General features: G+C 44.2%; 2 protein-coding genes across 8 annotated transcripts in view; one reads left to right on the plus strand and one right to left on the minus strand.

The window, feature by feature from the left end:
* ANGEL1 (angel homolog 1) overlaps positions 1 to 27,514 on the plus strand; it is a 55,042-nt gene that overhangs the window by 22,330 nt on the left and 5,198 nt on the right. For 2 of the 7 annotated variants that reach the window (XM_034061877.1, XM_034061879.1), the window contains exons 2-4: positions 25,119 to 25,715; positions 26,232 to 26,458; positions 27,073 to 27,142. In XM_034061877.1, the coding sequence (XP_033917768.1) occupies positions 25,352 to 25,715; positions 26,232 to 26,458; positions 27,073 to 27,142 (661 nt within the window). In that variant the 5' untranslated portion in view covers positions 25,119 to 25,351. Of the gene's footprint in view, positions 1 to 21,948; positions 22,118 to 22,764; positions 23,119 to 25,118; positions 25,716 to 26,231; positions 26,459 to 27,072; positions 27,143 to 27,514 lie in introns of those variants that run through there. The other 5 variants (XM_013129019.3, XM_034061875.1, XM_034061876.1 and 2 more) reach the window with 5 other exon arrangements.
* LRRC74A (leucine rich repeat containing 74A) lies at positions 1,566 to 19,465 on the minus strand. Its single transcript, XM_005148975.1, has 14 exons — positions 19,360 to 19,465; positions 17,641 to 17,754; positions 16,236 to 16,411; positions 15,497 to 15,604; positions 14,685 to 14,781; positions 13,648 to 13,697; positions 12,793 to 12,874; positions 10,739 to 10,824; positions 10,193 to 10,387; positions 8,492 to 8,587; positions 4,823 to 4,966; positions 3,559 to 3,666; positions 2,869 to 2,954; positions 1,566 to 1,602 (listed from the first exon to the last, which is right to left on the minus strand). The coding sequence occupies exons 1-14, from the start codon at positions 19,463 to 19,465 to the stop codon at positions 1,566 to 1,568; spliced, it is 1,485 nt and encodes a 494-aa protein (XP_005149032.1).

Raw genomic sequence — 27,514 nt, forward strand, 5'->3', positions numbered from 1 at the left:
AAAAGGCATCTATTTGGGCTGATGGGGAGAGAGGCACATTGCCGGTGCATGGCGAGCACTTGGTCACCAGGGGGTCGGACCCCTCAGGGGCGGGGCGGGGCGGGGCCGGTCTGGCTCGCTTTCCCGGCACTACCGGTGCTGGGCTGACACCTAGCGGCCGGCCGTGGCACCGCACGGTGGCCGAAGTAGTGCCGGAGTAAGTGTGTCCCTCCTAGGAGTAAGCGAGCTCGAATTACAAGGTGATGGGCATGGAGCCTTGGTGTTCAGCAGAAATGTCTTGCAGGTTTGGTACGCGCTTCTATGGAAGCATACCTTAGGAACAGTCAAGAAACGCAAAAATTCCTAAAATTACATGTAAGGATTAAGAAAGGAACAGAAAACCCCACAGCAAAATACCCTTGCATTTGCAAAGTACCCAACAGTTCAAATGCTCTCTGCTGCTCTGATTCTCCATCTCAAACCCCACATATTCCATGGGTGTAGGGGCACTGACCACAGTCACAAATAAAGTCTGGAAGAGGCGCAAGTGTTGGAGGATGTAGACCTGCTGGCTTAATGAGTTGAAGCCTGCTAACATGACTACTGTGCAGTCATACCAATGCCATCATGTCAACAGCGATGTTGACTTCTGATGAGGCACTGGAGTCACCTGAACTCTAATTCAAAGGTTTCTTTTTTTTTTTCTGCATGTGGGAATTCTGCTGGGAGAGACTTACCAAATGGTAACTACCTTCTGCTTTTCCTTTACACAGATGTCTGGTTTTCTCAAAGTGGCGAACATTTTCAAGTTTTCAAAGGTTCTTGGTATATAGTTTATGTTGGCAGTTGCTCACACGGCAAAATGTACTACCTGTGGATCTGCTTATCCATATTTGCATTTTCTAAATTCCGTTTATTTATAATTATGAATTTATGCAAAGCTTTCGTTTCTTCTTAGGAGCTGTTGAAATAGAAATCTTTTTTAATGTAGTTTTAAAAAAAGCAGCTCAGTATCTAAGCTATTTAAAATTTTTTATGGCTTCCATTCTTCTAGAATATTTTTTACAATAGAGATATTAAATAAAATTCCTCTTATACATGACTTTTCAAGAAACATGAGCTGTAGTTTCCCATTAATTAATTAATTGTTTCTCCTCTTGCAAAGGTCCCTGTATCAGAACTGCTGAGTCTGGTAGGGGTTGTTCACAGGGCACTTGCTTCCGTCTTTGTCCATGTGCTCTCCCTCAAAAGGGGATAACAACAATACGCGAGTGTCTTAGTTTCCCAATTCCCACTTTTTGTTTCCATCTTTGCCAACAGATTCAGCATTGTCTGCATATAGAGCAAGACATATTTGGTAACCAGGTCCAGTGGACCAATCTTAACCAAAAGGACCAGACTGAATAGGCACTTGCTGTGTATTAGAACATCAACTTTATTTCTACATGCAATAACTTGGACTATCAGAATTCCCCAGTATTAAGCATCCCCAAGCACAGGGTGACTCTGAGCTTTCTTTCAGTGTTTCTCGTACAATATTTCATTGCCTCACCTGCCTCCTGGCTTCACTTTTACGGCTCTTTTTTCTATTCCACTTCCACAGGGTTCTGCTCTTTGAGGTGACTGATTGAAAAGGAAGTGAACAAGTGTTAGTCTAGTAAAGCTAACCTTCCCTGTCAGGCATCTTAAGCTGCTGAGGGGCCCTTGAGGGAACAGCCTGAGTGGGAACAGTAAGGACAGCAAAGGTCACAACTCTTTTGATTTTTGTCTACGAGGTATTACCACTACCAAACATGTTACAGTCCTATAATGCATTATGAAGCTAGATATGGAGTAGATATCTCTATTTTTTTTCCTCACATATCCACTCAGCACATTAATGGCACCAAATGAAGTCTTTGCTGGCCATTTAGTTTCAACAGTTCATAATCTGTTTACTACTTAACCACAGCTCCGTAATTTGTGCCTGAAGTACTTGGGAACTCCATGTAACTTCTGATTCAAGATTAATCAGGCTAAGGCCCATATAGCATTTGAGCATGGATGCTTTTAGTATGGCACCAGTATATGTGAAGGAATAAAGATTGGACCTAACAAAGTAACTTGCTTCTTTTTGAAAATATTAGGAGGCTAAGAGGGGAAGAGATTTACAAAACTGACCTATCGCTTCTAGCGTTAAAACTAGATTACAACATATTTTTAAACCCATCAGTATGTGCTGAGGGATAGGAATATTTGGGCATGATGAATAGGACTTTCAGCTGATGAGTCACATGTCAGAACTGACTGAAAATCCAGGGGGAATTTCAGTCCAATGACAAGCAATTTAGCCTACAGCAACTGACAGCCTCCGAGGAGTTTGCTGCTGACTGCTCAAGCTCTCAGAACTTGGACATGATTGCTACAGGCACTAAAGAAGAGGCACTTTCAAGAGAACGAAAAGTTCTGTAGTTTGAAGGTGGGTTTCCAGGGAAAACTAGGTCTCCTAAGAAGAAGGATCAGAGAGAAGGAAAAAACCCAGAAGTCCCTGAGGATGGAGGAAAACGTCTGAAGGCTCATGTGCTGTCTTTGCAAATCTTAACCCTGGCTTCCAGGGAGGACACTGTTGAGCTGATTCTTCCCTCAAATGGTTATGAAAATGAATGAAAACGCCATTCAGCTCTGAGATCCCTGCACTCTCACAGCAAGTTTATCAAACAGAATAAAAATGACTTCTAGTTTGGCTCAACAGAGCTTCTAAGCTCACAAGGTATTTTTTCATCTACCATCTACTGGCCCAAAACATATAACCCTTCATCTCCTAATGTGAACAAGGTTGTGTTTATCTGGTGCTAAACCAAATTAAAAGATGAAAGACAAGTAGGACAGTAAGTGGAGTCACTCACTCACCTGTAGTCCACAACCCCTGTCCGATTCCGGTCTAGCTTGTGCACTAGTTCCCCAATTTGAATGCGGTCCATTGGGATGGTTGGATGCTAAAAGGAGAAATGTTAGCAAACCTGCATATTTCTAAGCAGAAAATTCTCCATATCAGGATGGGACCTGGCCATATTTTAATAGTGATCAGATGGCTTGGTGCATGGAGGAAAGAATGGAAAAATTCCAGAGTGGTGGTGGTGAGGCAGTTTCACTCTTTTAGGATTAAAATTGGATTTTTTTCATTCTCCATTTCTTGTAGAAGAGCATCACGGCTGGCTGACTATTGCTACTGACCCCAAGCACATTGGTGGTTTTAATAGGAAGAGAACTATCTCCTCAGTGCATAGAGTCAAGGGTTTAGATGCCTCTTTTTCACTTTCCCATAGCAGTAAGACTAAGTATCTATCAAGATCGTGTATGTCCTATAAAAACAGTGGACCTCTGTGATATTCTAAAGTTGATCCATTATCACTGATGCCATCTGCAGTATTTATTTGGTGTCACAGCATTTCTGTTGGTCTCATTCAGAACTCTACTTTTATGGTGGTTGAATTTAGCCTTTTAGCCTGAACAATGTCAGCAGCAAGGCTGCAGCAGAGAGGTGTCCCCAGAGTCGTGCTGTGCCAGAAAAGCATTCTGCCAGTGCTTTCAGAGGCATACCTGCATCATGGATCTCCGGAAGGCAGACACAGGGATCTTCATGTTTCCTTCCTCGTCAATCTTCCTAAAAAAGTCCCAAAGTCGTAGGTTGTGTTCTTTCAAGTAGTTCTAAGAGAAGCAAGGATAAAACATGGGCATAACCATGAAACAGCTGCCAATACCTGCTTCCACTCTCCCCTTATTCTTCCATCTGTCACCTTGCCTTTACTCATCCTGCCACTGAGAGATATGAGTCCTTCACTCCTTGTGCAGCTGCTCTATTGTCAGAACAAAATCATTTTGTTCAGGTTAATCCCATTCTTCTGAGTTATACCTCTCAGTTATACCTATAGACTCACTAGTAAACCTGTTTCTTCTGACAACTGCCTATGATTATTAGGTCCTCATTGTAGCAGCCACTGCTTGGCCTAGCTGTCTAATCCAGAATTATCCCTCTCGTCCAGATCTCTGATAACTTTAGTTGCTCTTCTCTGAATTCCTGTTTGTTTGAATGAGGACACAGCCATAATGGCTGTTAAAAACTGCAAAACATGCTATGGTGAGCATCACTAGCTGTGAAGCACAGCAGTACTGTCTGATGTGAGCCAGCAGCCCAAGATTTTACTTAAGCTTGTCCAAATCCATATCTATAGTAAAGTCTCATTCAATTAGCTGAAAATCTGCACAGCTGCTAAGAAATACAGTGAATCTGGTAGTGCAAAGGTGTTACTCAGCAGTGCTCAAGTGCTTGTGTTGCCTTCCATCAAGGAGGACAGCACCATCTGCTGCTATCCATAGAAATTACAGACTTTGAAAAGCTAAGTAATTTCGGTTTAGGACACTATCTGCTTATAATGCCATTTTCTACTTATATGAAGCACATTAATTTTGATGCTAAAGCACAGCTGTCAGTGAAGAGTTGTAGGAAAGTCAGCTATTGTGGTGAGCAAGTGATGAGGGCAGACATTCATTTAGATCAGATTTGGATCAATCAGGTTTTTTTTACAGAGCAAGCAAACATCTATTCAGATTCTTTTTTCTCCTCAGTGGTATCAGGTCCCAAGGCATTAGCTTCTCCTAAAAATCAAACGGTTTGCTTAGTAGGTTTGTGTGAACTGAGATATGTGGATACTGTGGCAGTCTTTGTGAATATACTTTCTTGAGTGAACTTGGCTGAATTTCCCACTTGGAAGAAAGCTTACCCCTTCCAACCTCCATCCCTCCAAGTGCTTGGAGCATGTGTACTGTGAAGAGAGGAGCTATGGACCCACATTCAGTAGCTCACCTGTATAATTTTCATGGGATTGGGATGCTGCTCAGGCTTCGTGAAGATACAGCCTTCGACCTCTCCATAGATGACATTTAGTTCAGGACGTATTTGATACATCAAATCCAGCAATTTGATGAAAGTTGTGTTCACCAACACATTCTGGTACATAGAAGGAAGGAAAGTGCAGTCAGTGTGGACACCCAAAGAACAACAAAAACTTGTTTGCATTCACAAAATCCATCTAATCTCAACATTAATCATTCTCTCCTAAGGGTGGTGCCTTATCCTATTTCTGCTCTTCACTTGCAGGAATCCCATGAAGGCCTGGCCCTGAATTAGGGTTCTTCTTTCTCTTTTCCCATGTCTGAGACAGAAAAGGCTCTACCGATTTATGTAGAAATTAGCTTAATGTTAGGTAGATGTTCATCAGGTAAATGTCTACACTAAAGACTTCTTATGTTAGGTGATTCAAGTGATTCATGTTCACCTCTGAGACAGTTCTAGATAGATCTCCTCTCCATTTAGTTAAGAAGACCCCAACCATCCAACACTTAGAAGGATTAGTACCTCCAGCAATGTAGCTTTATAGCCCAGAGAAGAAGGGTGCACCTATCTGGGAAGGGTCCGAGTGTCTCCAGATAAAAAGAACTTTTGGTAAAGCTCTGTTTCATTGTGTAACCCTAGTAGGAAGCTCCCATCAGCAGTACAAGACCTGAAGTTTGTTTTTTCCCAAAGAATTTCAAGCAGGGTAGTGAGAGCTCAGCATTTCAGAGCTTCCAATGTGAGTTTTCTGGTTTAGCACTTACAGAATGGGCAGCAGCACAGTGTCCTGATTTAGGGTTATGGGATATTAGAAAGTAAGCTATCAGTGCAAATATTATTGATGTCAATGTAATTTATTCTTCTAAATTTCAGTTCTGATAAATTTGCCTTTGCCTTATCTTTTAAAAACATGATTATGATCAGTTCATACCCATTATGACAGAGGAATTGTTCCTGTATTGTATTAGCTACATATTTAATTGTTGGAAGTTTCAAGCTCGGGAAATTAATGAAAGCTTCTGTTTTCTGTCATTGCAGGAGGTTCACAAGGCATCAAGCACTGTTATTTTTTCCCAAAGTTTATTTACAAAGTCTCCCAATGCATTCTTACGGCTTCTTTTTAGGAGCTAAAGATCCACGGTTTTTAAGATCTATCTAGAAGCTTATGATCTACTGTGCAGTGAGCTATTGACTGTTACTACTCAAAGACAGTCTTGAATGAATCTGGCTCTGGCTGGCTTTATTAGCTTTCATTCAGCACCAACAGCTTTATGCAGTGACTCTCTGAAGGAGCCATTCAGACATCCTTGTACTGGGCACACTAGCAGAGTATCCTAGACCTGGGAACACAGCATAAGAGAGCCCAAGCTGGCCCTGCTAGCTGCCAGCTCTCCCCAAGGCTTGCCAGCCTGGGCTTTACCCCATGAGAAAGCCAATGGACTGCCAGTGCAGCCTCAGAAGCAGCACAGCCAAAGCACTGTGGTTTAACAACCCGTGCTGGGGTTGGGTGGCACCAGGGGGAAGCCAGCTTGTGCATTCCAGCATGTTTGACACAGCCAGGCCATAGGCCAGAAAAACAGCCCATGGACAGCTGAAAAGAGACAATTTTCTCTTTTGTACTGTGATGGTGAAGATGGGCATGTGCTGGCTGTTCTGACTTCTATAAAATGTTTGATAGCATCTGCAAGTTGAAACCTATAGAGTAGATTATGTGGGGGACAGTCATGCTTAGAAATGTTGTTAGAAGCAATAAACTGCTGTTAAAAATGTGGTTTTCTATTGTGTTGCCTTTGCTAGTGCTGTCAAACCCATGCAAGGTTTTCTAGATATGATCCTTGTTTCAAATTCCTCTTACAGACACACTATAATAATACAGAATTATTCATTCTTTAAAAGTCAAAATAATCATTTAGCACTGGGAAAGGAGCAGAAGAGGCTTTTGTTTGTTTTCACTTAAGTTTCCTATAAAATATTAAAACCTTTACTAATTTCTTAAAGGTTTAAGACAGCATAAGATCTTTGGAACTGTATATTTGCAAATACTCTGAATTGAAATGCAAGACTGTCTGCATTAGAGGTGAAATGAAGTCTGTCAGACAGATTAGGCATTTGTTTAGAAGCATTTGATTGGGATATTGCAATATCATTGCAAATTTATATCATTGACCATTTATCTCATGAAATGCCAGGTAATTTAGACTTTTTGAAGGGTATGGTGAAGAGAGCATCTGTTAACCCTAAAAAGCAGAAATTCATAGTGAGATTTAGTTTGGATTGAAGATTCTTAATGTTAATTAACTCCTTGCCTCAGAATTTCTCAAACTTGCCTCCTTTTAAATAAATGCATTTCAGTAATTAATTTCTCAGAATTTAGCTAAAATCTGTTGCTCTTAATGAATTGCTGATGTTATTAGTAGTAAAACTAGCACAACCACGTATACTGCAATGAAGACCTATACCCCCACACAGCCCATTTTATTTTTCCTTTGCAGAACGAGGCCTGCCTCCTTGCAGACTTGGCAAGTAATTCCCTTTGATCTTAATTTATGCAAGAGATATTGTCTGCCCTAGAGGGATGCCTGTTCTTCAGATGATCTCTGTTGAAGGCTCTCGATACTCTCAGGAAGGATCACAGATGAATATTATGGATTCTGCTTTGGTTTCTTTCTTTAATACAGTTACCACAGGACAAGGAAACAACCCATTATGTGAGTCTCCAAAACTGCCCATGAACTTGGTTTTTTTTAGCTTGTTTCAAGTGTTAATGTATTATTTATGTTGCAAGTCCTAAACCCAGTCCTTGTGCAAATGCTCTTTCCTTTAGTCACGGTGTTACCAAAGGTGGATGGAGGGTCCTGAAGCACCCAATACCTTCTGTAACTGCTCCCATGAGGCACCAGTGAACGGATTGGAAGGCCAGGAGCAGCCTGATGTGTGCACCAGTGTTGGTCTGCAGTGCAACTCTCATTCTCACTTAGGAGCTCAGAAGCATTTCTGGGTATCCCATTTTAGAAGCAGCACTTGAGGTTACAACAGTACATGTCATGTCCCTGACTTGCTACAGAATAGTATATTAAGATTTGGCCTCTTTGATTTTTTTACTTTTTTTTTTCCACACCAGCCTTTTAATGTGTTTGGGGTTTGTTTTGTTTTGCTCCAGTTTGGGGTGTTTTTTGGTGTTTGCTTTATTTCTTTTAACAAAAATGTTTTGCTTTCAATGCCTTGAAGAATACATTTTCTTCTATTGCTCATGCATACTGACAGGGTATCAAAGCACTTCACAATATCTAGCATGTTAGGCTACCCTGGCAGGGAAACAGCTCAGGGGATGAAGAGAATTCATCCTCCAGTGGGAATTCATTCCCTGTTCTTGTTCTGCTATTACAAAACAGAAGGAAGTGAAATGTGGTGATACTATAAGCATCTCATTCCAGGGCTGTACCAAAGCCCTGTAATTTCCACATGGCTCCCTAGAAGGGCTGTCAAATATTAGCCCTTTTTTCTAATAGCTGTCTCTAAATAAAACAAGCAGCAAGTCTTCAAACAGTTTTGGAAGGGGGCAGCTCTGTGATCCACCCAGTTCCCAAGAATGTATAGTCTTGGAGGCTTTTCTTGGAGGCTTTTCAGCACATAAGCTCTTACTGAAATGTTGATCTCCTCCATCATGGATTTGGAGTTCTTTTTGATAGATAAGACTAGCGCAGTAGCACCTTCCACGGTCAGGGTATTACCATCCATCTGTGGAAGAAGGGACAAAGATCCAGACATATTACTAATGAAGGCTTCTGCTTGGCAGAAGGCATGCTGTAACCTCAAGAATGACCCTTTCTTCCAATTCTTCAGCAGGGCTGTAGCATAACTGTGGTCCCCTTTGATGAGTTTGTCTGTTATCTCACCAACTCATGTCTGTCCCACAAAGCTTTGCAGTGCAGCTTCCCAGTGGAGTTACCTTCTCAGCTTCTGCCTCCTTGTGTGAAATTCCACATATCAGGTCTCTTACTTCTGTCACACAGGGGTATGTGATGTTCAGTCATATGAGGGGAGGGCTGAGGCAGTGGGCTACATTTGAATATATGCTTGCTAGTAGGGTTCCTCTGGATGAGAGTGTGCCCCTCAGCAAATTCCCATACCTTGGCTCCTCTTGGCAGCACAGCAGATCAAAACCCAAGCTGATCAGCTGTGTCTGGCCTATAAGGTCTATCTATCTGGTGTTATGGGGTTGGCATTGCCATGTGCATCTCTTGGTGTGTGAACATCATGTCTCACCTGCCTTGGACTTCATGTACAGTCCGCACTCCTGCTGCTTGAAAGAAAACCTTCTTGAGTAACACTGGCTAACAGAAGACATGTCCTCCTTTAAATCTTTTGTGTTTCTAGCTCCTAAGACAATCTGTGTAGCTACATAGAGAGAGTAATGCCTTGGTGTGAGCTAGTGACCCTGCCTCAAGCCAGGTTAAGAGCAAAGCAGACAGACACATTTATTTACATAATCTAAACCAGCAGTTCCAAAGACTGGTGTAGTTGCAGTGATTTACAAGGATAGGGGTGTCCAAAGAGAGGCCTACAGCTTTAAACATGCATACAGCCATTTGCATGCTCTCAAGATGGTGGAGTTAAATCTAGCTGAGAATCATAAGCAAGATGACTTTTCTAAACTGAATTTCTGGAGAATTATCTTAGGCTGAGAAGACATGTTAGCTCTCAACCTTAATCTCTGAAGCCATCTTGGGTGGTCATTCAGTTTTGCCTTTTGGTGATTATTGATCCATAGCTTACTAGAAGGCAGTTTGGCTTTCTTTTTCCAGGACTTGATAGTACTCCTCTCCTTTAGGTAGTGCCGTGGCATTGTTCTGACATAGCCATGACAGTTTATCCTGTGTTTGAATAAGTTCTTAGCAAAGAACACACTGAGAAAGGCACACCCTTGCCCACCTACAAACTTCAGTGTGAACCTTTGCCTTAGGCTGAAATTCATGTTACATGTACATACGTACTTTCACAAGTACATTTAATGTATATATGCATGATCTGAATGCAGATCAGGTTTTCTGCTAGACATGTTGAATGCCTAGGTTCTCACTTGACTGAGACTAGACATGTCAAACACTTAGGGGTGATAATGAGTGTGGGGTTATCAGGAATTTTTTTAGGAAACAGTGCAGTTTAATTGCCTGAGAAGAAATCAATGAAATAGTATTTTCTTCTGCTCTGCTCACATTCAACCCAGAGCAATACTAATTTCCTCCAGTTCTAGCTCAGCCATCTCTGTCTTCTGTCCCTTCTGTCTCAGATCTTTCTACTCCTTCTGCTTATGCCTTGAGCTCTGCCTGAGCTTTATTTTACCTTCAGGATTCTGAGTTTTTCATTGGCTTCAAGGCCCTTGCAGAGCTTCTTGGCTCCCTCATTGTTGATCTGGTTGTTGCTGATGTCCAGGTGAACCAGCACGTCATTGACTTTGAGAACATCTGCTAGGGCTTTTGCTCCCTCATTGCCAATGCCATTCCAAGAGAGGTTGAGTATTTTCAGTGCATCATTGCCCTAAAGGAGAGAAGAGGGATCTTAGATACTGCATGCCCATCTTCTGTACCACTCTACCCTTTCTTTCTTGGCTGAGACATGAGCACCCTTCAAGTCACACCCAGACAGCTCCCAGTGGATCCAGCATTTCTGCAATGTCACCAGGGTGTCTCCATCCAGCAGGTAAGCTACCAGCCCTACTGACTGGCTTAGTCTTACTCTTGGAGCTGACTGCCATGGTCAGTAGGATGAGCCTTGCTAGGGCTACTGAATCCTGCTCAGACTTCAGGGATGTAAGTGCCCAATCAGTGTTTCAACCAGTTCCTGGTAATAGTTACTGTGAAAGGTATCACAAAACAGGGGCATTCCTACCCTCAGACCTTTTCCCAGTGCTACTGCCCCCTTCCTTCCCAGGTAATTCCAGCTCAGATCCAGAATCTCCAGTTTTGAGTTGCTGCCTAGAAGACAGAGAAACTGAGATGTTAGCTTGTGAAGAATGGTCTGGACACAGCTGCTGAATCACTTAGGGACTAAGAGAAAGTTTTCTGGGGGCTCAGCAACAGCTTTCTGTCCTGTTTTTGTCTGGGATAGAGTTAATTTTCTGTATAGTGCATCACTGTTGTTTATTGTTTGCTTTTTCCCTTTCCCCTTTTGGTTTTTGTACTCTCTCCCCTTACTATTTCCATTATCATTATTATTATTAGTAGTAGTATGGGTTTTATATTGTACTTCAGTTATTGTACTGTTCTCAACCCTTGGGGTTTACATTCTTTCGATTCTCCTCCCTATCCCATGCTCTGGGGGAGGAAGGGGTGTGAGTGTGTGTGCTGTGTGGTGCTGAGTTACCATCTGGGTTTAAATCACACCTTCACTAACTGCAGGAACATGTACCTACAAAGACTTTGCTGTCCATAGCACCCAAAGAACAGAGAACGGGCTGTTGATCAGCAGCAGAAAGGGAACACAGGTTTTTTTCTGACTTAATCAAAGAATAAGTTGTGAAGGAAGAAGATAGAGAGAGGGAGGATTTCTTATATTAATAGACACTATCTGTTTTTCCTACTGAAGAAAAATGCTGGATTCTCCTTGCCACAGCTAAAATATCAAGACTCACTTTGCATATGTTTGATTAGCAGAAGAGAGGACTTCAGCTTCATATGACAGCTATGCTCAGCTGTGTATGTGCCAGTGCAAATTCACATGCATAGCACACCTCACAATGTAAGTTCTACTTAGAGCAGAGTATGTGTGAATTCATTTGTGTCTACTGTGACACTGGGAAGGGTAGGACTTGCCACCAACACTTGCTTTTTCTCCTCAAAGAGAATTTCTCATCCAGATTTTCCATGGATGGGAGGTTGGATGAAGGCAGATGGTGAGTTTAGCTGACTTAAAAATATTCTTTTGAGAAACAAACCAGAAAAGTAGCAGATTCTGCAGTAATCTCTGCTGTTCCTGCCTCAAGTGAGCTGGAAGGAGAGAAGAGCTTTAACACCTTTAATTTTGGAGTGGCTCTTTTTCTGGATTAGGACAGTCACAAATTTTAGTACTGATCTCTGTGTTGCCTGCAGGCTTGTCCAGCTCCAGGGGACAGAGTGCCTTGTCCTCACTGCAGTTTTAATTGATCCATCTTTTAAAGACATGGACTGTAATCAGAAAGAATTACCTATCAGGGGAAATACTGAACCAAGAGAAGGAAATTTTAATTAAACTGAAGGTTTTCTGTACTCAGATGCTCAAGGAATGAGATGGATGCTCATAGCATACTCTTGAGGCCGCTATGGTGGCAGACGTGTTGGACATACCAAGGGAAGAAGAGCATCAGATGTTCATGCAAATCTTTCCCAATGCACTAATATCACCAGAGATTACTGAAAGACTGTAACTGTTTTGTTTGCTTTCCCTTTCCAGGGCTACTCGCACACGCTGTACCTCCCTTTGCCTGAACAGATGAATTAGGCAGCTTGATTTTATTTCTTACTAATCTGTTTCTCTTACTGCTGGCTGTGCAATGGCTCAGACCATTAGGGTTTGGGCTATTTAAGAAAAATGGAAATAACTCCTAAACTTTGTAACCAAAAGGTTAAAACAACAACAGTTCTGATCCTATTTGATTTTAGTAAAATGCAGTTTTCTGCTTTGTACTCCCTGAGGGGCTTCTCTTTCAGCTCCCTTCTCCCAGTCAGACTCTTCTGTTAGTAGTTTCTCATCCTGCATTTGTGTTCTGATATATTAGTCGTAGTTGCTGGAGTCACCTGTGGTGATGAGGGTGAAACTGGAGCAGGCAGGAAGCCTTAAATCTGGGCACCCTGTCTTTTGTACTGCCCACATATCATGGGGCATGTTTGTTGGAGAAAGAAATAGATGTTCTCTGTGCTGACACCAGCAAGTGCCCCAGTGCCTGTGCTCCAGGGGTAATAAATTACCAAGCATCTGTCCCAGAAGCTGTCCTCCCTTCTCAGAGAACTCATTGTGGCTGAGGTCCAGCTCCTTCACTTGGAAATTTCTCTGCAGAGAGACAAATGTGCAGAGACAGTGAGATCTTCCAGCCAGCTGCAACCAAGTGCCACCCCAAGACTTTCACATAAGGATGAAACAGAGAGATACCAGACACACTGAAATCTTCAGTGCATGGGAGATTATCAGCATGGCACTGTGTCCCAAATCAAGCTTTTGTCAGGCATATAACATCACAGTGATTCTCTTCCCAAAGCAGCAAAAGCAATGGGACTTTGTGTCATGCAAACTTTCTTCACATAGCTCATGTCTGGCCTGCAACACTCCCTGCAATTCTGTTCTGCCCGTTTCACTTGCACCATTGGATCCTGACCAAGAGCACTTTCTGATACAAGGTCAAGGCTTTGCTTCAGGGCAGCTTATGGTGGTGCCAAATCATGCAGAGGCTTTCAGACATGACCTAATCAAGCATCTTATTTCTACTGGAGAATTGCAAAATGAGATGAAGTTGTTTCATATGCTTCTTGAATTATTTTTGCCACCTAGGTGTTGCTTTGTTCTTGTGTTACAGAGTCCTGAGGCTTTGTTTCTCAGCTGGACTCACACAGCTCTCCTGAGAAAATGTTAACATAGTTTATCCTGGCTCTGTGTCCTCCCAGCTTCTCTCATTTCTGAAGTAAGCATGAGGCACTTAGCAGAATTATGCCAGGAAATCATGTGGGCACTGCCAAGTGAAATCATGCCAGGTAAGTAGCAGCTTCAAGAAGAGGAGAATCTGTTACACAGCCAAGGCTGCAAATGACCTTGGATTTCAGGTAACTCACCATTAATGCCTCAGAAAAGTACAGTGCACTCTCCTCTCCAAAGTTGTTTCCTGGGGAAGAAAAGTATGTTAGCATTGTGCTGATCTATCCCTGGTGCTGTGCCAGGGTCTGCAGGAAACTGTGATTTTAGGTGGACCCTCCAGTTAATCATAGCCCATGTCTGGCTGTAAAGAGTTGTAAGGGCTGAATGTCAGGTGCCGACTAAGTCCCTCTATCACTCCCCTCCTCTGCAGGATTGCGAGGAAGGGGGAGAAAGTGAGATGAAAAAGAACTCATAGGTCAAGATAAAGGCAGTTTATAAAGCAAAAGCAAAGGCCATATGTGGAAGCAAAGGAAAACAAAAGATTTATTCTCTACTTCCTATTTAGCAGGTGATGTCCAGCTACTTCTCAGGAGGTAGGGCTTCAGTACAGGTAGTGGTTGTTCCAGAAACAAACATCATAATAACAAATGCTCCCCTTCCACCTCCATTCTCTTATCTTTTATTGCTGAGCAGATATCATATGGTATGGAATATAACTTTGGTCATCTCTGGTCAGATGTGCCCACCCAGCCCACAGGGTGAGATGGGTGGAATGTTGGAGAAAGCCTTGATGCTGTGCAAGCACTGCTCAGCAATAGCCAAAACACTGGTGTGTTACCAACACCCTTCTAGCTACCAGTACAAAGCACAGCACTATGAAGGATACTATGGGAAAAATTAGCTCCATTGCAGGCAGACCCAATACAGAAGTTTGTCACTTCTCCACTTCATTACATAGAGTAGAATTATCCCAAGTTGTGGGAGATACTCCAGCAATTATCTAAGTTTCTTGTAAGGGACTAGTTTTCAGAGGTGCTGGAGGCTGAGCAGACCAAACATTTATTCACATCACTATAAATCTAAACTTCCATTATTACTCTGTGTTTCCATCAGAGTAATAGCTGAGATATTGATTTTGCCCATGGTCTGACTGATATTTGCAAGATGAGAGACTGGAACTAAAAGATGTTATTTCACTTCCCCTGCCATCACTTCTTGGGTACATATAGCCTACCTGAGAGCAGAATAGTGTGAAGAAAGGACACGTTGTCCAAAAGCAAATTGGCAATGGCTTTAGCTCCTGCTGTGTCTAGGTGGTTATTTGAGATGTTCTGGAAGGGAAGAAGGGAAGATAAGAAGGATGAGTCCAAAGAATGAGTGATCTTTATTGCCCAAGATGTCAAGTGGAGAAGACAAGCATATGGGAAATGCCAGCCAGACAGTAATTAAATGTGTGTTATAGGTATTTTTAAATCTGTATCCTTCCTAACAGGAATAAAACCCTAGAGCCATCAGTTTACATATGCATCTTCGTCTTCAGTGAACTAAGAGGCATGTGGCCAATAATTTTTCTTCCAGTGTAACACATATTCCATGGTCTATCAAAATGCATTTTGTATACCCCCATTTCAGATAGAAGGAACATTCCTACCAGTTCATATCTGAAAGTTCTGCATTATTCCCTTAATCTGTTTAGAAAAGTTTCCCATGTCATATTGGAGAATGAAAGTTCCTGACCAAAACATTTTTTCTGTTGGCTAAGCATGAACTAGAAAGACTTAGTTATGGTAATTATTGTCACATCTGCTAATGAAGAGAACAATTCCAGACTCACCAGGCTGTCATCACATGCATACTTCTGCTTTTCAGAAGCTTGTACTTTTTAAAAGTAGAGCAGCATAAAATATAATGTTCAGAATGAGATTTTTTTTTGCATGAGAACAAAGGTTATTTGGTTAAAATTGTAAAGGAATTAATCATTTTTCTTTCAGATGATTGAACTTGGTGAGCAATAATTTTGGCCTCAAACTATGTCAGATTGGCTACCAGTTCTTGAAGGGTGGAATTCTCTTGTAGCATCTCTGCTATGCATATGGCTCCTTCTGCCAGCATGTAGTTGTCTTCCAACTCTAGATGGGTGACAGTTTTATTGGACTGGGAAAACACAAAGATAAACAAAGACACACAAAAAATGCTGAAGGGTTAGGGAAGGGGATAGTTTTCTTAGTTCAAAAGGCAGTGGACATTTCCTCCAAACCCCAGAAAGCATTGCAGGCCCTAGGCAAGACAGTGATGAGGGGATGTGACAGAGATATGTCAGTAGGAATTGGCATACAAAAAAGATGCTTTTCTGGAGAGGTTCTGAGTGAGTAGGACTTTTCATTGCTTTTTGCCAGCCTGAAGACCCAGGTTCAGATCCAAGCTCCAATTCAGGCATCTAGGGCTTGTCCATTGGTGAGTGTACCATAACCCATAGTTGGGGATACCAGTCCCTACAGCCCTACCTCTGGCTCTGTAGGAGTTAGTAGCACTGGGGACTTGTGTCCCATGGAAAAGCAGCAGTTTGCTTTTGGGAGCAGCTAACTCCAACAAAGGCCAGCAGTTGCCACACAAGACTTTGCTGTGCAGGGTATTAGAAACATTATGGATGCTCAAAGCTCCTGTGGGGAAGATATGTGACTTTTTCTCCCACAGTGTGTACTCAGTGATGGCTTCCAGGCCTGAGAGAGGCCTAAAATGCCTACTGTTCTTGAGAACAGTGGGCTTGCTCTTGCTGATTACTCACCATGAGAGCAATAGCAATGGCTTTGACACCTTTGGGTCCTAGACCATAGTGATTCAGGTTTATATAAGACTTGGCCATGTTCTGAATAAAGTACGAGACAGGCACCACCTCCATCAGCTTGCATGCTTCCAAGTACAGCTGTGTGCCTGTAGTGCCCACAGAGGCTTTCTGAGGATCTATGGAGAAAAAATATTTGATGAGTGGTGCATTCTTTTAAAGAAATTAAGTAAATTAATTACTTATTAAGTACTTAAGTACTTAATAGAATTAAGTAACACTATGCAACAACAGTAGGGTTTTACTCTTAAAGGATCATTTTCCCCTGGTTCTCCCAATCCCTTTATCCCAGACCTCCAAGAGTTAATGTATCCTACTTGCTTCTCCACTTGGCATCCAGCGACTTGCTGCAGCTTCTCACCAGTCTGCAATGTGACTAAACCTTTCTTAGTGTAATTGAGAATCCTTGACATCAGGCAAAAACATTCTTTTTTTTCCCCTAATCTTAACTGAAGCATGCAGCTGATGTTGCCATCAGAGACAGGGCAGCTAAGAACATTTTGGCTTACAACCAGCAGAAAGAATCCTAGCATTCGCATCTTGGCCATTGGGTGTTGTTGACACAGCTGCAGTGAAATGTATCAGTCCAGCTGGCAGCTGTATTTCCACAAAAACCTGTCATTTGGAATTCCTTCATCAACCTCCATACTGAGAGCTCATATTTCTCCATGTTTTTATGTGCATTCAGTGGTCTGACCTCAAGACAAATTTCCCTCTCATCAAAGCCATTTTCCAGTTCAGTCTGAGGCCTCTAACAGTCTTGTTCTTGAATTGTTACAGGTTTTGATTTTCATTCCATTTATAACAAGTTAAGAAGTTATTGTCCTAAATTGTGGGCAAACCTTACTGTTACAAAAATGAGTGCAAGACTTGTTTAACCAAAGGAGTGACTTCATGAGGCAGAAGATGAGAGTCACTGGGAAAGTCTGGGCCAGCTGTGGCAGACCTATGGTACACAGACCACAACTGCTATGCAGTATTCCATCGGGGGCACACAGAGCTTCAGTCCCATCCCTAGTTTCAGTTAGCTGCTCCTGCTTCCCAAGCAGTGGGCTACACTGGCCATGTTGGTTAAGGACTAGAGGAGAGAAAAAGGAACAAAGGAATAGCCCTGGTGTATAAAAAGCAACTGAAGGAAGATGCTTGATAGCAAAGGGAGAGCTCTTAGAGGGAAATTTATTTCCTTTGGTCATTATCAGTTGTCAGATTAGACGTGGTTTTCAAGACCCTGGCAGGGTTGTGTCCTTGGTCTCCATTTCAGATACATAAACAGTTCTGCAGGTAGGTACAGCTCTGACTGTAAGGAAAGAGAAAGGCTAGTGAGGGCAGAGAGTCAGAAAACATTCACCTTCAACCTCTAGGTCAGTGTCAGAGCCTTCTGTGGCCTTCTCTGCTGAGGCGTCACCGAGGGACACAGACTCTGGAGATTCACTGATTTCGGATGTCACTTCATTCTGGTCTGCTATGAAACCAAACGGGTTCATTTTGTCAGAGGTGTGACTCTCTGAATGTGATAGATCTCCCACTGCTGTCAGTGAAGCCTGTGCCCCTCTTCAACACGCTGTGGATGCACTCCTTCCCCAGCCCTGCTTCGTGCTCACTGCTCCCTGTGTGTTCTATGCCTGTGGTGCCAGCCCTAGTGTAGGGATGGGCTAACTCTGGGGCTGCAGATCTGCAGACTGGCCATGACTTGGCACCTTTTGGACAGAGCCCTCCCCAGATTCTGCAGCCCATGTGTGGGGGACTCACAGCTCTCTCACACTAGATCTTCTTTCCCTCATGAGCTACCTTTCTCCCCTTTCTCTATTTCTGAGCCTTCCAGCAAAGCAAATTTCCCCTCTCTATCCCATTTCTTCATAAGCCTACAAGCCAAACCTTGCCAGTTCCTCCCTGCTCTCCTGAACTGACTCATACTTCCCCAAGAACAGGCAGGACATTGATGGCTGACTTTGCAGTCAGACTGGGAATGCTTTGTAGCACTCTTCAAGCATGGCAGAAGAGAAAGCATTTGAATGCTAATTGTATATTGGGACTGAGTGTAATCAGACCAATTGGAAGTGATACAGCTTCTCTTGCCTACAAGTCATAATTTGTTTTATAGCTATAGAGAAGGAGAATTTGGAAAATTCCTTTTAAAGAGGAATAAAAGCATTAAAAAAAAGGAATTTTGCCAAGATAATTTTTTCCCTACTCTAAGTCTTAATTTTCATTCCCTCTCACTGCTTTTACTACCTTTTTCCCTGACTCCTTATTTCCCTTTAGAGCTCCAGGCTACAGACCTGTGATTTTGTACTCTTCTTGGGTGTAACTTAGCATTGGTGTGTGACATGGAACTTGCAGTTTGGCTGTTCATTCAGACCTATGTAGGGAAATGATGGGCAGCTGGCATCACTCTATTTCGTACAGCCATGCAGCTGCAGTTCCTTCATTAAGACCTTTTCCTTCTGCCAGACTTTATTTGTTCAAATGATGAGTTTACTTGCATTATTTTAGTGCAACAGAGTTCTTAAACTTCCTGTTCTGGGGAACAGACTGTCTATGCTAAACAAAACCCATCCAGACTGTACCATCCCCCGACAACATGGCTGTCCTGTGTCCAGTACATCAGCCAGTCCTCCTGCAGTCTACAGACTGAGCCTTCTGAGGTAGATCCAGGAGTGGTCCCTGCACCCCTGTGATGCTGTAGAAATTGGCACTGGTACAGATAATAATATTGCCATTCAAGCAGAAATCTGAAAAGCAATTATTGGTATTAAAACCAATGCAATGAAAAGTGATGGGCCTGGAAACTCCTTTATTGCCTGAAAGCTGCAGCTGGCAAGCCCTCTTCTGGTTCATTTTGATTTCTCAAAGCTGCTTCCAGGTGGCAGCTCCCATCTCTGGGCACTGGCATCCTGGATCCCTGTTTCCCGCCTTTCTCTTCATTGCTGCGTGGCCTGGGGAAGGGAAAGCTTCCCACCTGGTGATCAGCCTGCTGCAACAGCAGCCCCTCGTGGGTGCTGGTGATTTTAATTTGCCCATTCCTGACTATTTCTCAAGTGAGTTTTCTAGTAACTAAACACCATACCTTCATTCTTCTCAGGCTCATTTTCTGTGTCACCACTAGTGAATGGCAGGTCCATTTGCTTTTCCATTTGCTTTTCCTCTCCTGTAAGTGAAGAGTTCACAGCCATCTCCTAGACCTGTAAGTTCTTCACACCTACATACAAAAGCATAGCCACTTGGGTATGATTAAAACATCTCCAGGAGGACACAGTGCCACTTATAAGATCTGTGTTCTTGATTTATAGTGCTGAAAATCCCATTTCCTGCTTGGCAGGTGTCATGAGAAAGCCCTGCTGAGCCTGCTGTCACACTACCCTGCCCCACTGTGCCACTACTACACTTCTGTGACCTCACCTGCACCCTCTGACTCCAAGGTGACATTCTGTGCTGGAAACCCCGTTGCTCTGGGATACCATCAGCTCTGATAACCAAGAACAGCTATGGTTTTGGCTCTGAACCCCCCAAGACATATGAGAGACTCATACCAGGCTGCTAGTAGGAGTTCTCTTTTCCTTTGCGTTCATATTCCAGTTTATACAATTTCATGGGAAAGCCAGACTGTGGCAGTTATAGTCTTAAAGGAAGTGAGGATAGAAGGAGTGTATTTGTCCTATTCAGTCTTGAACAGATTCAGACTTCCCTACTGCCAAATTCATGTTACGATCAGTAATAAAGTGTGGGTTGTAAACATGTCAGCACTTAATGGGGCTTTGAATCAAGTACTCATTCATCCCACCAACTATGGGTGGTGACAAAATAGTTCAGTGGTTATTATTTTACATCATGTATACTGAGGACTTTGTGACCTTACCTAAGGGGTTGAAATCAAAACAATAACAGAAGAGTCTTTCTGATAAAGGTTGAACAGAACTAAAATATACACTTAGAAATCTTCCAATTCAGAGCAATGCTCAGTGAACATAACCTCTCTTACAGATTTTGAAGTTCATGTAGCCTACACAGTGTAATATGGGCTATAGAGAGATGAAGAAAAAGTCCATTTCCCCAAGGATAGGGTATTTTTAGTGGGTTTATTCTGCTAGGTTCTACATAAACCTCTCAAGTAGTTCAGTCATTAGAGACACAGTGGGGATATGTTTGGACATAGAACAAAATACCGCAAAAGCCAGTGAAAGGTTTGACTCTGAAGCAGATGACCATTGTCAGCTTTGATTTCATTGCCAAAGTTTGTAAATATTTCTCCTAGTGCAGGCCAAACAACTGTGGCTGTCCTGATACTTGTCTGTGGCAGTGGCTAACACTCTTCTCTAATTTCAGTCTGATTATCCTGATATGGGTCAGGCCTGAAGATATTTTCTTAGAGCTTTCCTTGTAAAGAACAGCCTTATTTTAAATGCCCCAGTCATCAGCCCTTAATATTGCAGATCCTTCCTCTGGAGAACACCCTTCATTTTCTGACTAGAAACCACTGATAGTTTCCAGAGGTTTGCTTACTGAAGCAGGAGATGGGAAACCACAGTCCAATTCTGTGCTTTGCCAGAGACATCTGTGGTATTTAAAACAAAACATCATGTCTGTGGTCCATGATGTTTTATAATTGGGGATTTGAAAAGAAGACTGGTGGGATGATTATTTGTATACTTCCAGCATCCGCTCAGAGCCTAGCCACGGACACAAACACGGTCAGAGGCAGGTTGCTCCTTGAAAAGTGTTTCACAGAATCCCAGAATTGCCAGGGTTGGAAGGGAACTTTGGAGACCACTCAGTCCAACCCACTGCCAAGACAAGCCCACCTAGAGCAGGTTACACAGGAACGTGTCCAGGTGGGTTTTGAATGTGTTCAGAGGGGGAGACTCCAGGACCCTTCTGGGCAGCCTGTTACAGTGCTCTGCACCCTCAATCTAAAGAAGTTCTTCCTCATGTTGAGGTGAAACTTCTTGTGGTTCAGTTTATGGCCATTGCTCCCAGCTTGTACTGGTACTTGGGGTTATCACAGAATCACAGAATAGTTTGAGATGGACAGGACCATCAAAGCTCATCTAGTTCAACCTCCCTGCAATGAGCAAGGACATCTTCAACTGGATCAGGTTGCCCAGAACTACATCCAGCTTGGCCTTGAATGTCTCCAGGGATGGGGCATCTCCACCTCTCTGGGCAACTTGTCCCAGTATTTTACCACACTCATTGTAAAGAGTTTCTTCCTCACATCCAGCCAGAATGCTCCCTCTTTTAGTTTAAAAACATCACCCCTCATCCTGGCACAACAGGCCCGGCTAAAAAGTCTATTCCCATCTTTTTTATAAGACCCTTTTAAGTATTGGAAGTCTGTAATAAGGTCTCCCTGGAGTCTTCTCCTTCAGAGAGCCTTGCAGAGAGTGGTTACAGCCCTCTGGTCATCTTTACGGTTCTGCTCTGGACCCTCTCTTTCCTGTTCCGAGGACTGCAGAGCTGGATGCAGTACTCCAGTTATTCCTCCCCAGGTGCAATACCCTACACTTGCCCTTGTTGAACCTCATGAAATTCTCTCTGCCCAATTCTTCAGCCTACCAAGGTCCCTTTGAATGACAGCACAGCCTTCAGGTATATCAGCCACTGCTTCCAGCTTTGTATCCCTTCATCCAGGTCATTGATAAACAAGTTGAGGAAGTCTGGAACCAGTTTCAACTAATTATAAACCATGAGACACCAGCTGGTCACCATCAAGGGAGCAGTTTGGCAGCACTCATCAGCAAAAGGCAGAGATGACATGAGTCTTGACTTCATTGCAAGTGCCCATCTTGAAAAGATTTTGAAAGAAGGCTACGGAGATCACATTAAAAGTATGTATTTGGTGTAAAGAGCTGTAGTGGTGCTCAGTTCTATCTGTTTGCCTTTAGATGTTGTACCCATCATGAATGCAGACTTCAGCCAGGACTTCTCTTTTCACATGAAACTGTCTGGTTTCAAAATGTAATAGGTAAGTACTTGCAAAGGCCATGACGTGCTCACTGCCAGCTGAGCGGGAGTCATTTTGCAGAGTTGTGGTGACCTGTGAGCAGCCTATGCAAAGAGAGCACAGTCCTGCACCTGCGTTTCACTCACCCCAATGGTGTTTGTCTCTATTGACTAACACCAACAGTGTTTGCAAAGCTGCTGTAATTATTAACTCATCTGGAGCAAATGGGATTTTATTTGTTTGGTGTCTTTCCAGGGATAAAAAACCCAAACCCAAACCAAAACATAGCCGAAATTTTCCTTTCTGTTTGTATTTCTGGATATCTGGGGATGAAAACTTCCGTTTGAAAACACAAGTTTCGGGGTGGCAGGGCCAGAAAGCCGCTGTCACCCTGCCCACGGTCACTGCTCCTGGCCCCCGGGGCTGCAGGGTCCCACCGCACGGCCCGGCCGTCTGCGGAGCCCGGCCGCAGCGGCTCCCGGGGCTCACAGCGGGCCTGGCCCGGCCCACCGCGGCCGGGGCTGCCCCACCCACTGGCCGCGGCCTCCCTGAGGCGGGCGGCCCAGTGCGGCGTAGGCCGTGGGCCCGGCCCCGGTCCGTCCGCAGCCCGGTGTACCGCGGCGGCCTAGCTCAGCGCGGTGCCGGCACGGCGCGGTGAGTGCCTTGCGTGGCTACCGCCTGCGCAGCGACGAGGCTCAGCCCGAGGCCGTGAGGTCGCTGCTGAGGCGGAGCCGGTGCGTGCGTCCCCTCTTTGGGGCCGTGCCGGGGCGGTGGAGGCCGTTCCGTGCCGTTCCGTTCCGTGCCGTGCCGAGCCGGGCGGTATGATCGGTACTGTTATCTGCTATGTACTGCTGCCGGCGGCGCGGCTCCTCCGGGCCCTCCGAGGTAACCCGGCCCCTGGGGGGCGGCGGTTTGGCCCAGGGAGCCGGCGGTGGGGGCCCTGGGGGACGGGGTGCGGGCGCCCCTCATTTCCCCAAGACCCGGCCTGAAGGCAAAGCGGCCGGAGAGGCCTCGGCGGCTGGAAGCCGGGGGTGTCTCCACTGCCCCGCAGCTCCCCAAGGCCCTCACCCTGAGCAGCGGGAGGGGTGGGCAGGTGTGGGCCTGAGGCTGCTCAGCCGCCGGCAGCGCGGGGGGCTGGGTGTTGGAGGGAGCAGCAGCCAGCTGTTGTGCTGCAGTGGCACACTGCAGGCTGCGGGGGGGCTTGGGCCTTCTGACCCGGACCTGCGCTGCAGGTCTGGGGAGATGTTCGGAGCTGAGCTGCTCTGCGGTCTGTGCCTCCCCAAGGACCTGCTGTTGACTCATGCATGGATTCTTGCTTTGTGTGCATCAGTATTTCACTTGGCTTCCTAGGTCCTGCTGGTACTTTCCAGGGCCTGGTGACTGCTTGAACCTGTCCACAGGCCTGTAGCACACTCTGATCATTGTGAACAGCCAGCTGACTTGTCTCAAATTCAGCTCCTCTCCTGTAGTGAGAGGCGTTTATAACAGCCATGTCTGGCTAATGGTGCGTGAAAATACTGACTTGGTGTTTGGACCTTCATGAACTTAATTGCAAAACTATGAGGAGTTTGGTTCTTAAAGCTCCATTTCTGACACCGAAAGCTTTGACACAAAAAAGACAATAAAAGCATACATGGATGTTGCTGACACCTGCATGTCACTGCTGTGGCTCACTGACTTGTCACAGGGATACAGTAGAGAAAAAGTATCTGTGTAGAATTTGTAGCAAAACATTAATACCGTCATCTGTTGTATAGGTGCAAGTGAAGAGTCCCTGTCATATTCTACTTTACCCCACAATATTAGTACATTCAAATGTTACATTAACAACAGGGGTTATTTTAATTTTTTACCACAGATGTCGGTCATGAGGTGATCTGTAATTCTTACCAGGGCTACTTCTGTGCATATATTCTTTCTAATAAGGCTTTTAACCACACTTGTTGGGTCCTCTGTGTCTTTATTTTTCATCTCTTTATTACATTCTTGTGATATGTTTGTTCTTAGCTGAGAGCAATTTTGTTACTCAGTCTGTGGAAAGAAACATGCTCCAAGTGGTAATCTGCAAGAGTCTGGCTTCTTGGCCCATGCACCCTATCAGCTAACTTCTACAGACTGTGCTTTGCATGTGTTGCTGAGAGCTGATAGTGCTTCCTCAAGGCCTTTTAGCTTGGCTGACTAGCTGTGGCACTGCATTCACTGACTCCCAGAATCGCCAGGGTTGGAAGGGACCTCTGGAGATCACCCAGTTCAACCCCCAGCCAAGGCAGGGCCACCTAGAACAAGTTACACAGGAACCTGTCCAGGTGGGTTTTGAATGTCTCCAGAAGGGGAGATTCCACAACCAACCCTCATGGGCAGCCTGTTCCAGTGCTCTGCACCCTCAGTCTGAAGAAGTTCTTCATGTTGAGGTGAAACTTCACATGTCTTCGTTTATGGCCATTGCTCCTCATCCTGTTGCTGGGCACCATGGAAAGAGTGTGGCACCATCCTGCTGGCTTGTAGATTCTTATATACATTTATGAGATCCCCTCTCAGTCTTCTCTAGACTGAACAGGTCCAGCTCCTGCAATCACTCTCATAAGAGATGTTCCAGAGCCTTGATAATTCCATAGAGTTGATAAAGCCATTGCCATCCTGTAGAGTTTCAGTGACTTTCAGTAACATAATTAGTGGCCAAACAAGATGCAGTCCAGTTCTGGTTCAGGAGGAGATGGAATAAGTTACTCAGCAGTAATAATTTTTCTTTGGAGAAGTCATTTGTTTGGGTTGCTGTCCTGAATGGCTGAATTGTACAGTTACTGCAGATGTGCATAGGAAAAAGAAAAGAGTGAGAAAGGATTTCCATCTGTCTTATGATGGTTTTGTTTGTTTTCAAATGGCAGATGCTTTCTTTACCTGTCGAAAGAATGTGCTTCTGGCGAAGAGCACGTCCACCCAGATAGAAGACGTTTTTACTGCGAGCAGAGGAAGGTTGGTCCCAGAAGAACAAGAAGCCCTTCTTCAGCAGTGGCTGGAAGAAGGAGTAGGGAATTTGCCAGCCAGTGAGGGTGCTCCATCAGTGGCAAAAGTATCAGTTACGCTCACTAGTGACTGGTTAGAAGGTTCAGAACTATTGATGACTAGCCTCAGTGATCTGAATTCAGCTCCTGAAGTCACCCAGTGTGCTGGTGAGCATCTCACAGAGTTACATGCCTTGGCCTCCTCAGAACCACAAGACCATGAAGTGACTGAAATTGCAGAATTACCAACAGAGGAAACAGCTGTAGCAGGCAGTGCCCCTTCAGCAGCTGTGGTGCCACAGAGGGATCACCAGACAGCTGGCTGTGCCACTGTCAATGTAGAACTGCAGAATGAAGACCCAGCTGTGCTGGCTTGGAGTTTAGTGTGTGATGAAGAGACGGTGCCAACAGAGCCCCACGCCTGGCCCATTCAGGATATGGTACAATTTTCTTCTCTCCCGACAGAGGTACCCTACCATGGTCAGTAGTAACAGCTCTGAACCTAATGTTTGGGTTGGGATTTAGGTTTGTAGTCAGGTTATTGTGTCTGGGCTTATTGTCAGTAAGACATTGATTGTATCTGTCCATGCAGAATTGACAGGATCTGCTAGTGAAAGCTGCAGAGTGAGTTTTTGCTGAGGGAGGGCTGGTCATGGCTAGTAGTCTCAGTGCTGTAAGACCATCTGTTCTGAACATCAATATATGTTAATTTTCCAGGAACTGTTCCAAAATGCTGGTTTTGTAATATAAAAAGCAACCAAAACCTGGCTGAGTGCTTCAGTATGCTTGACTCTGGTCTTCTGTTATGCTACCCCCGTTGACAATCATCCAAAGGCATCCTAGAAGAGCACCTGAAAAACAGAGTGGGTGAGGGTTTGCACAGAGGCTAGAGGACCTTAGTTTGGAGGAAGAGAATGGTTGTTTTCTGGGTCCCAGGGTAACAAAGGTTGAGCACCCAGCATGGATGTAACTTGGCTTTTTGTCTCTTGCATACAGAGGTTTTATGGAGAGACTGGGAAGATCTTTCTATCAAGCCATATGAGCTAGAGCAGGTCCCAAAAAACACGCCTCTCTTTGAATTTCGAGTCATGTCTTACAACATCCTTGCCCAGGACCTGGTGGAGCAGAGCCTTGATCTCTATCAACACTGTCATCCAGACATCCTGAACTGGAACTACCGCCTTCCAAACATTTTGCAGGAAATCCAGCACTGGGATCCTGATGTGAGTATGACTGAGCCTTTTCTACATCAGTGTCACCAGAATTTGAATTCCTTGTGTGCAATTAAAATTAATAGGATTAAAAAATGAAAAGAATGAGGTGAAAGTCCTTAGAAAATACAGCCTGCTTGATAACTGAACACTGATTCCTCCATTCCTCTGAGAGTCTTCGAGAGGCCTTGTGCATCCATTTTTTTAATGTTTATTCTGCTTTGATTGTGTTACTGTAGAAGCTAGTTGTACTTTGATATCAGGGCTTCTTTAAAAAGCAGAAGTAGAGGAAGAGATAATGTGTGTTGCAGGAGGAAAGGACCAGGTTTATAAGGCAGCACAGGAGGGGAAGCCTGCATAGAAGGGACTTCATGTCTTTCTCTGTTCCTTGAGTCCTTTTTGTGTAATGAAGATCTTCTGCCTCATCACTGGGAAACTGAATGATAAGCTAATGTGATGCAGAAAATTATTGCTCTCTATCTGGAAAGTACAGGACAGAGTTGCAGCAATCACCTTTCTGGTTGTAGGGTTGGTATGTGAGTGCACTTTTCCGCTTTCTTCCTTCCCCTGAACAAGGTAACTAGCAAATACTGGTGGAGTGAGTGACGTCTCTGCCTCCCTTCTAGGTTCTGTGTCTCCAGGAGGTGCAAGAGAACCATTACTGGGAGCAGCTAGAACCAACATTCAAGGGGATGGGTATGTCCTGCTTTTGTGTGTCTGTACCTCCAGCTCATGGAACTGGCCAGGTAGTGCTTCCTGCCTAATGTCTTCAAAGCACTTGGTCTTGAGAGAGCTCTTTCTATTTGTCAGGTATTGTGGCTTTACTGAGCTATCTGCCTAGACCTTTACCCTTTTTTTTGTAATTGATATTTCTCAGAGTTGACAGAGTAACAAAGCTGACAGACTTGTAGAAGGACAATGAAAGAAACAATATGCTCAGTGATAAACTGTGATTCCTGGGACAGAATTGGATGTAATGCTGAACCCAAATGCAGTAGGAACCTCTTCTGCTGCGCAGACTTGCTGAACTCCCTAGCTCATGGTGGGAGCCTGAGGTAGTGACTGGAT

The sequence above is a fragment of the Melopsittacus undulatus genome, chromosome 4 (genome assembly GCF_012275295.1).
Source record: "Melopsittacus undulatus isolate bMelUnd1 chromosome 4, bMelUnd1.mat.Z, whole genome shotgun sequence".
Lineage (NCBI taxonomy): Eukaryota > Metazoa > Chordata > Aves > Psittaciformes > Psittaculidae > Melopsittacus > Melopsittacus undulatus.

Bases quoted from the DNA above. Each gene is read 5' to 3' on its own strand.
- LRRC74A (XM_005148975.1), bottom strand. From the start codon at position 19,465: ATGGCTGTGAACTCTTCACTTACAGGAGAGGAAAAGCAAATGGAAAAG. The intron at 15,605-16,235 runs GTGAGTAATCAG...GTGTTTTCCCAG, and splicing joins CCATTGCTATTGCTCTCATG to TCCAATAAAACTGTCACCCA. The intron at 12,875-13,647 runs GTGAGTTACCTG...GTCTCTCTGCAG, and splicing joins ACTTTTCTGAGGCATTAATG to AGAAATTTCCAAGTGAAGGA.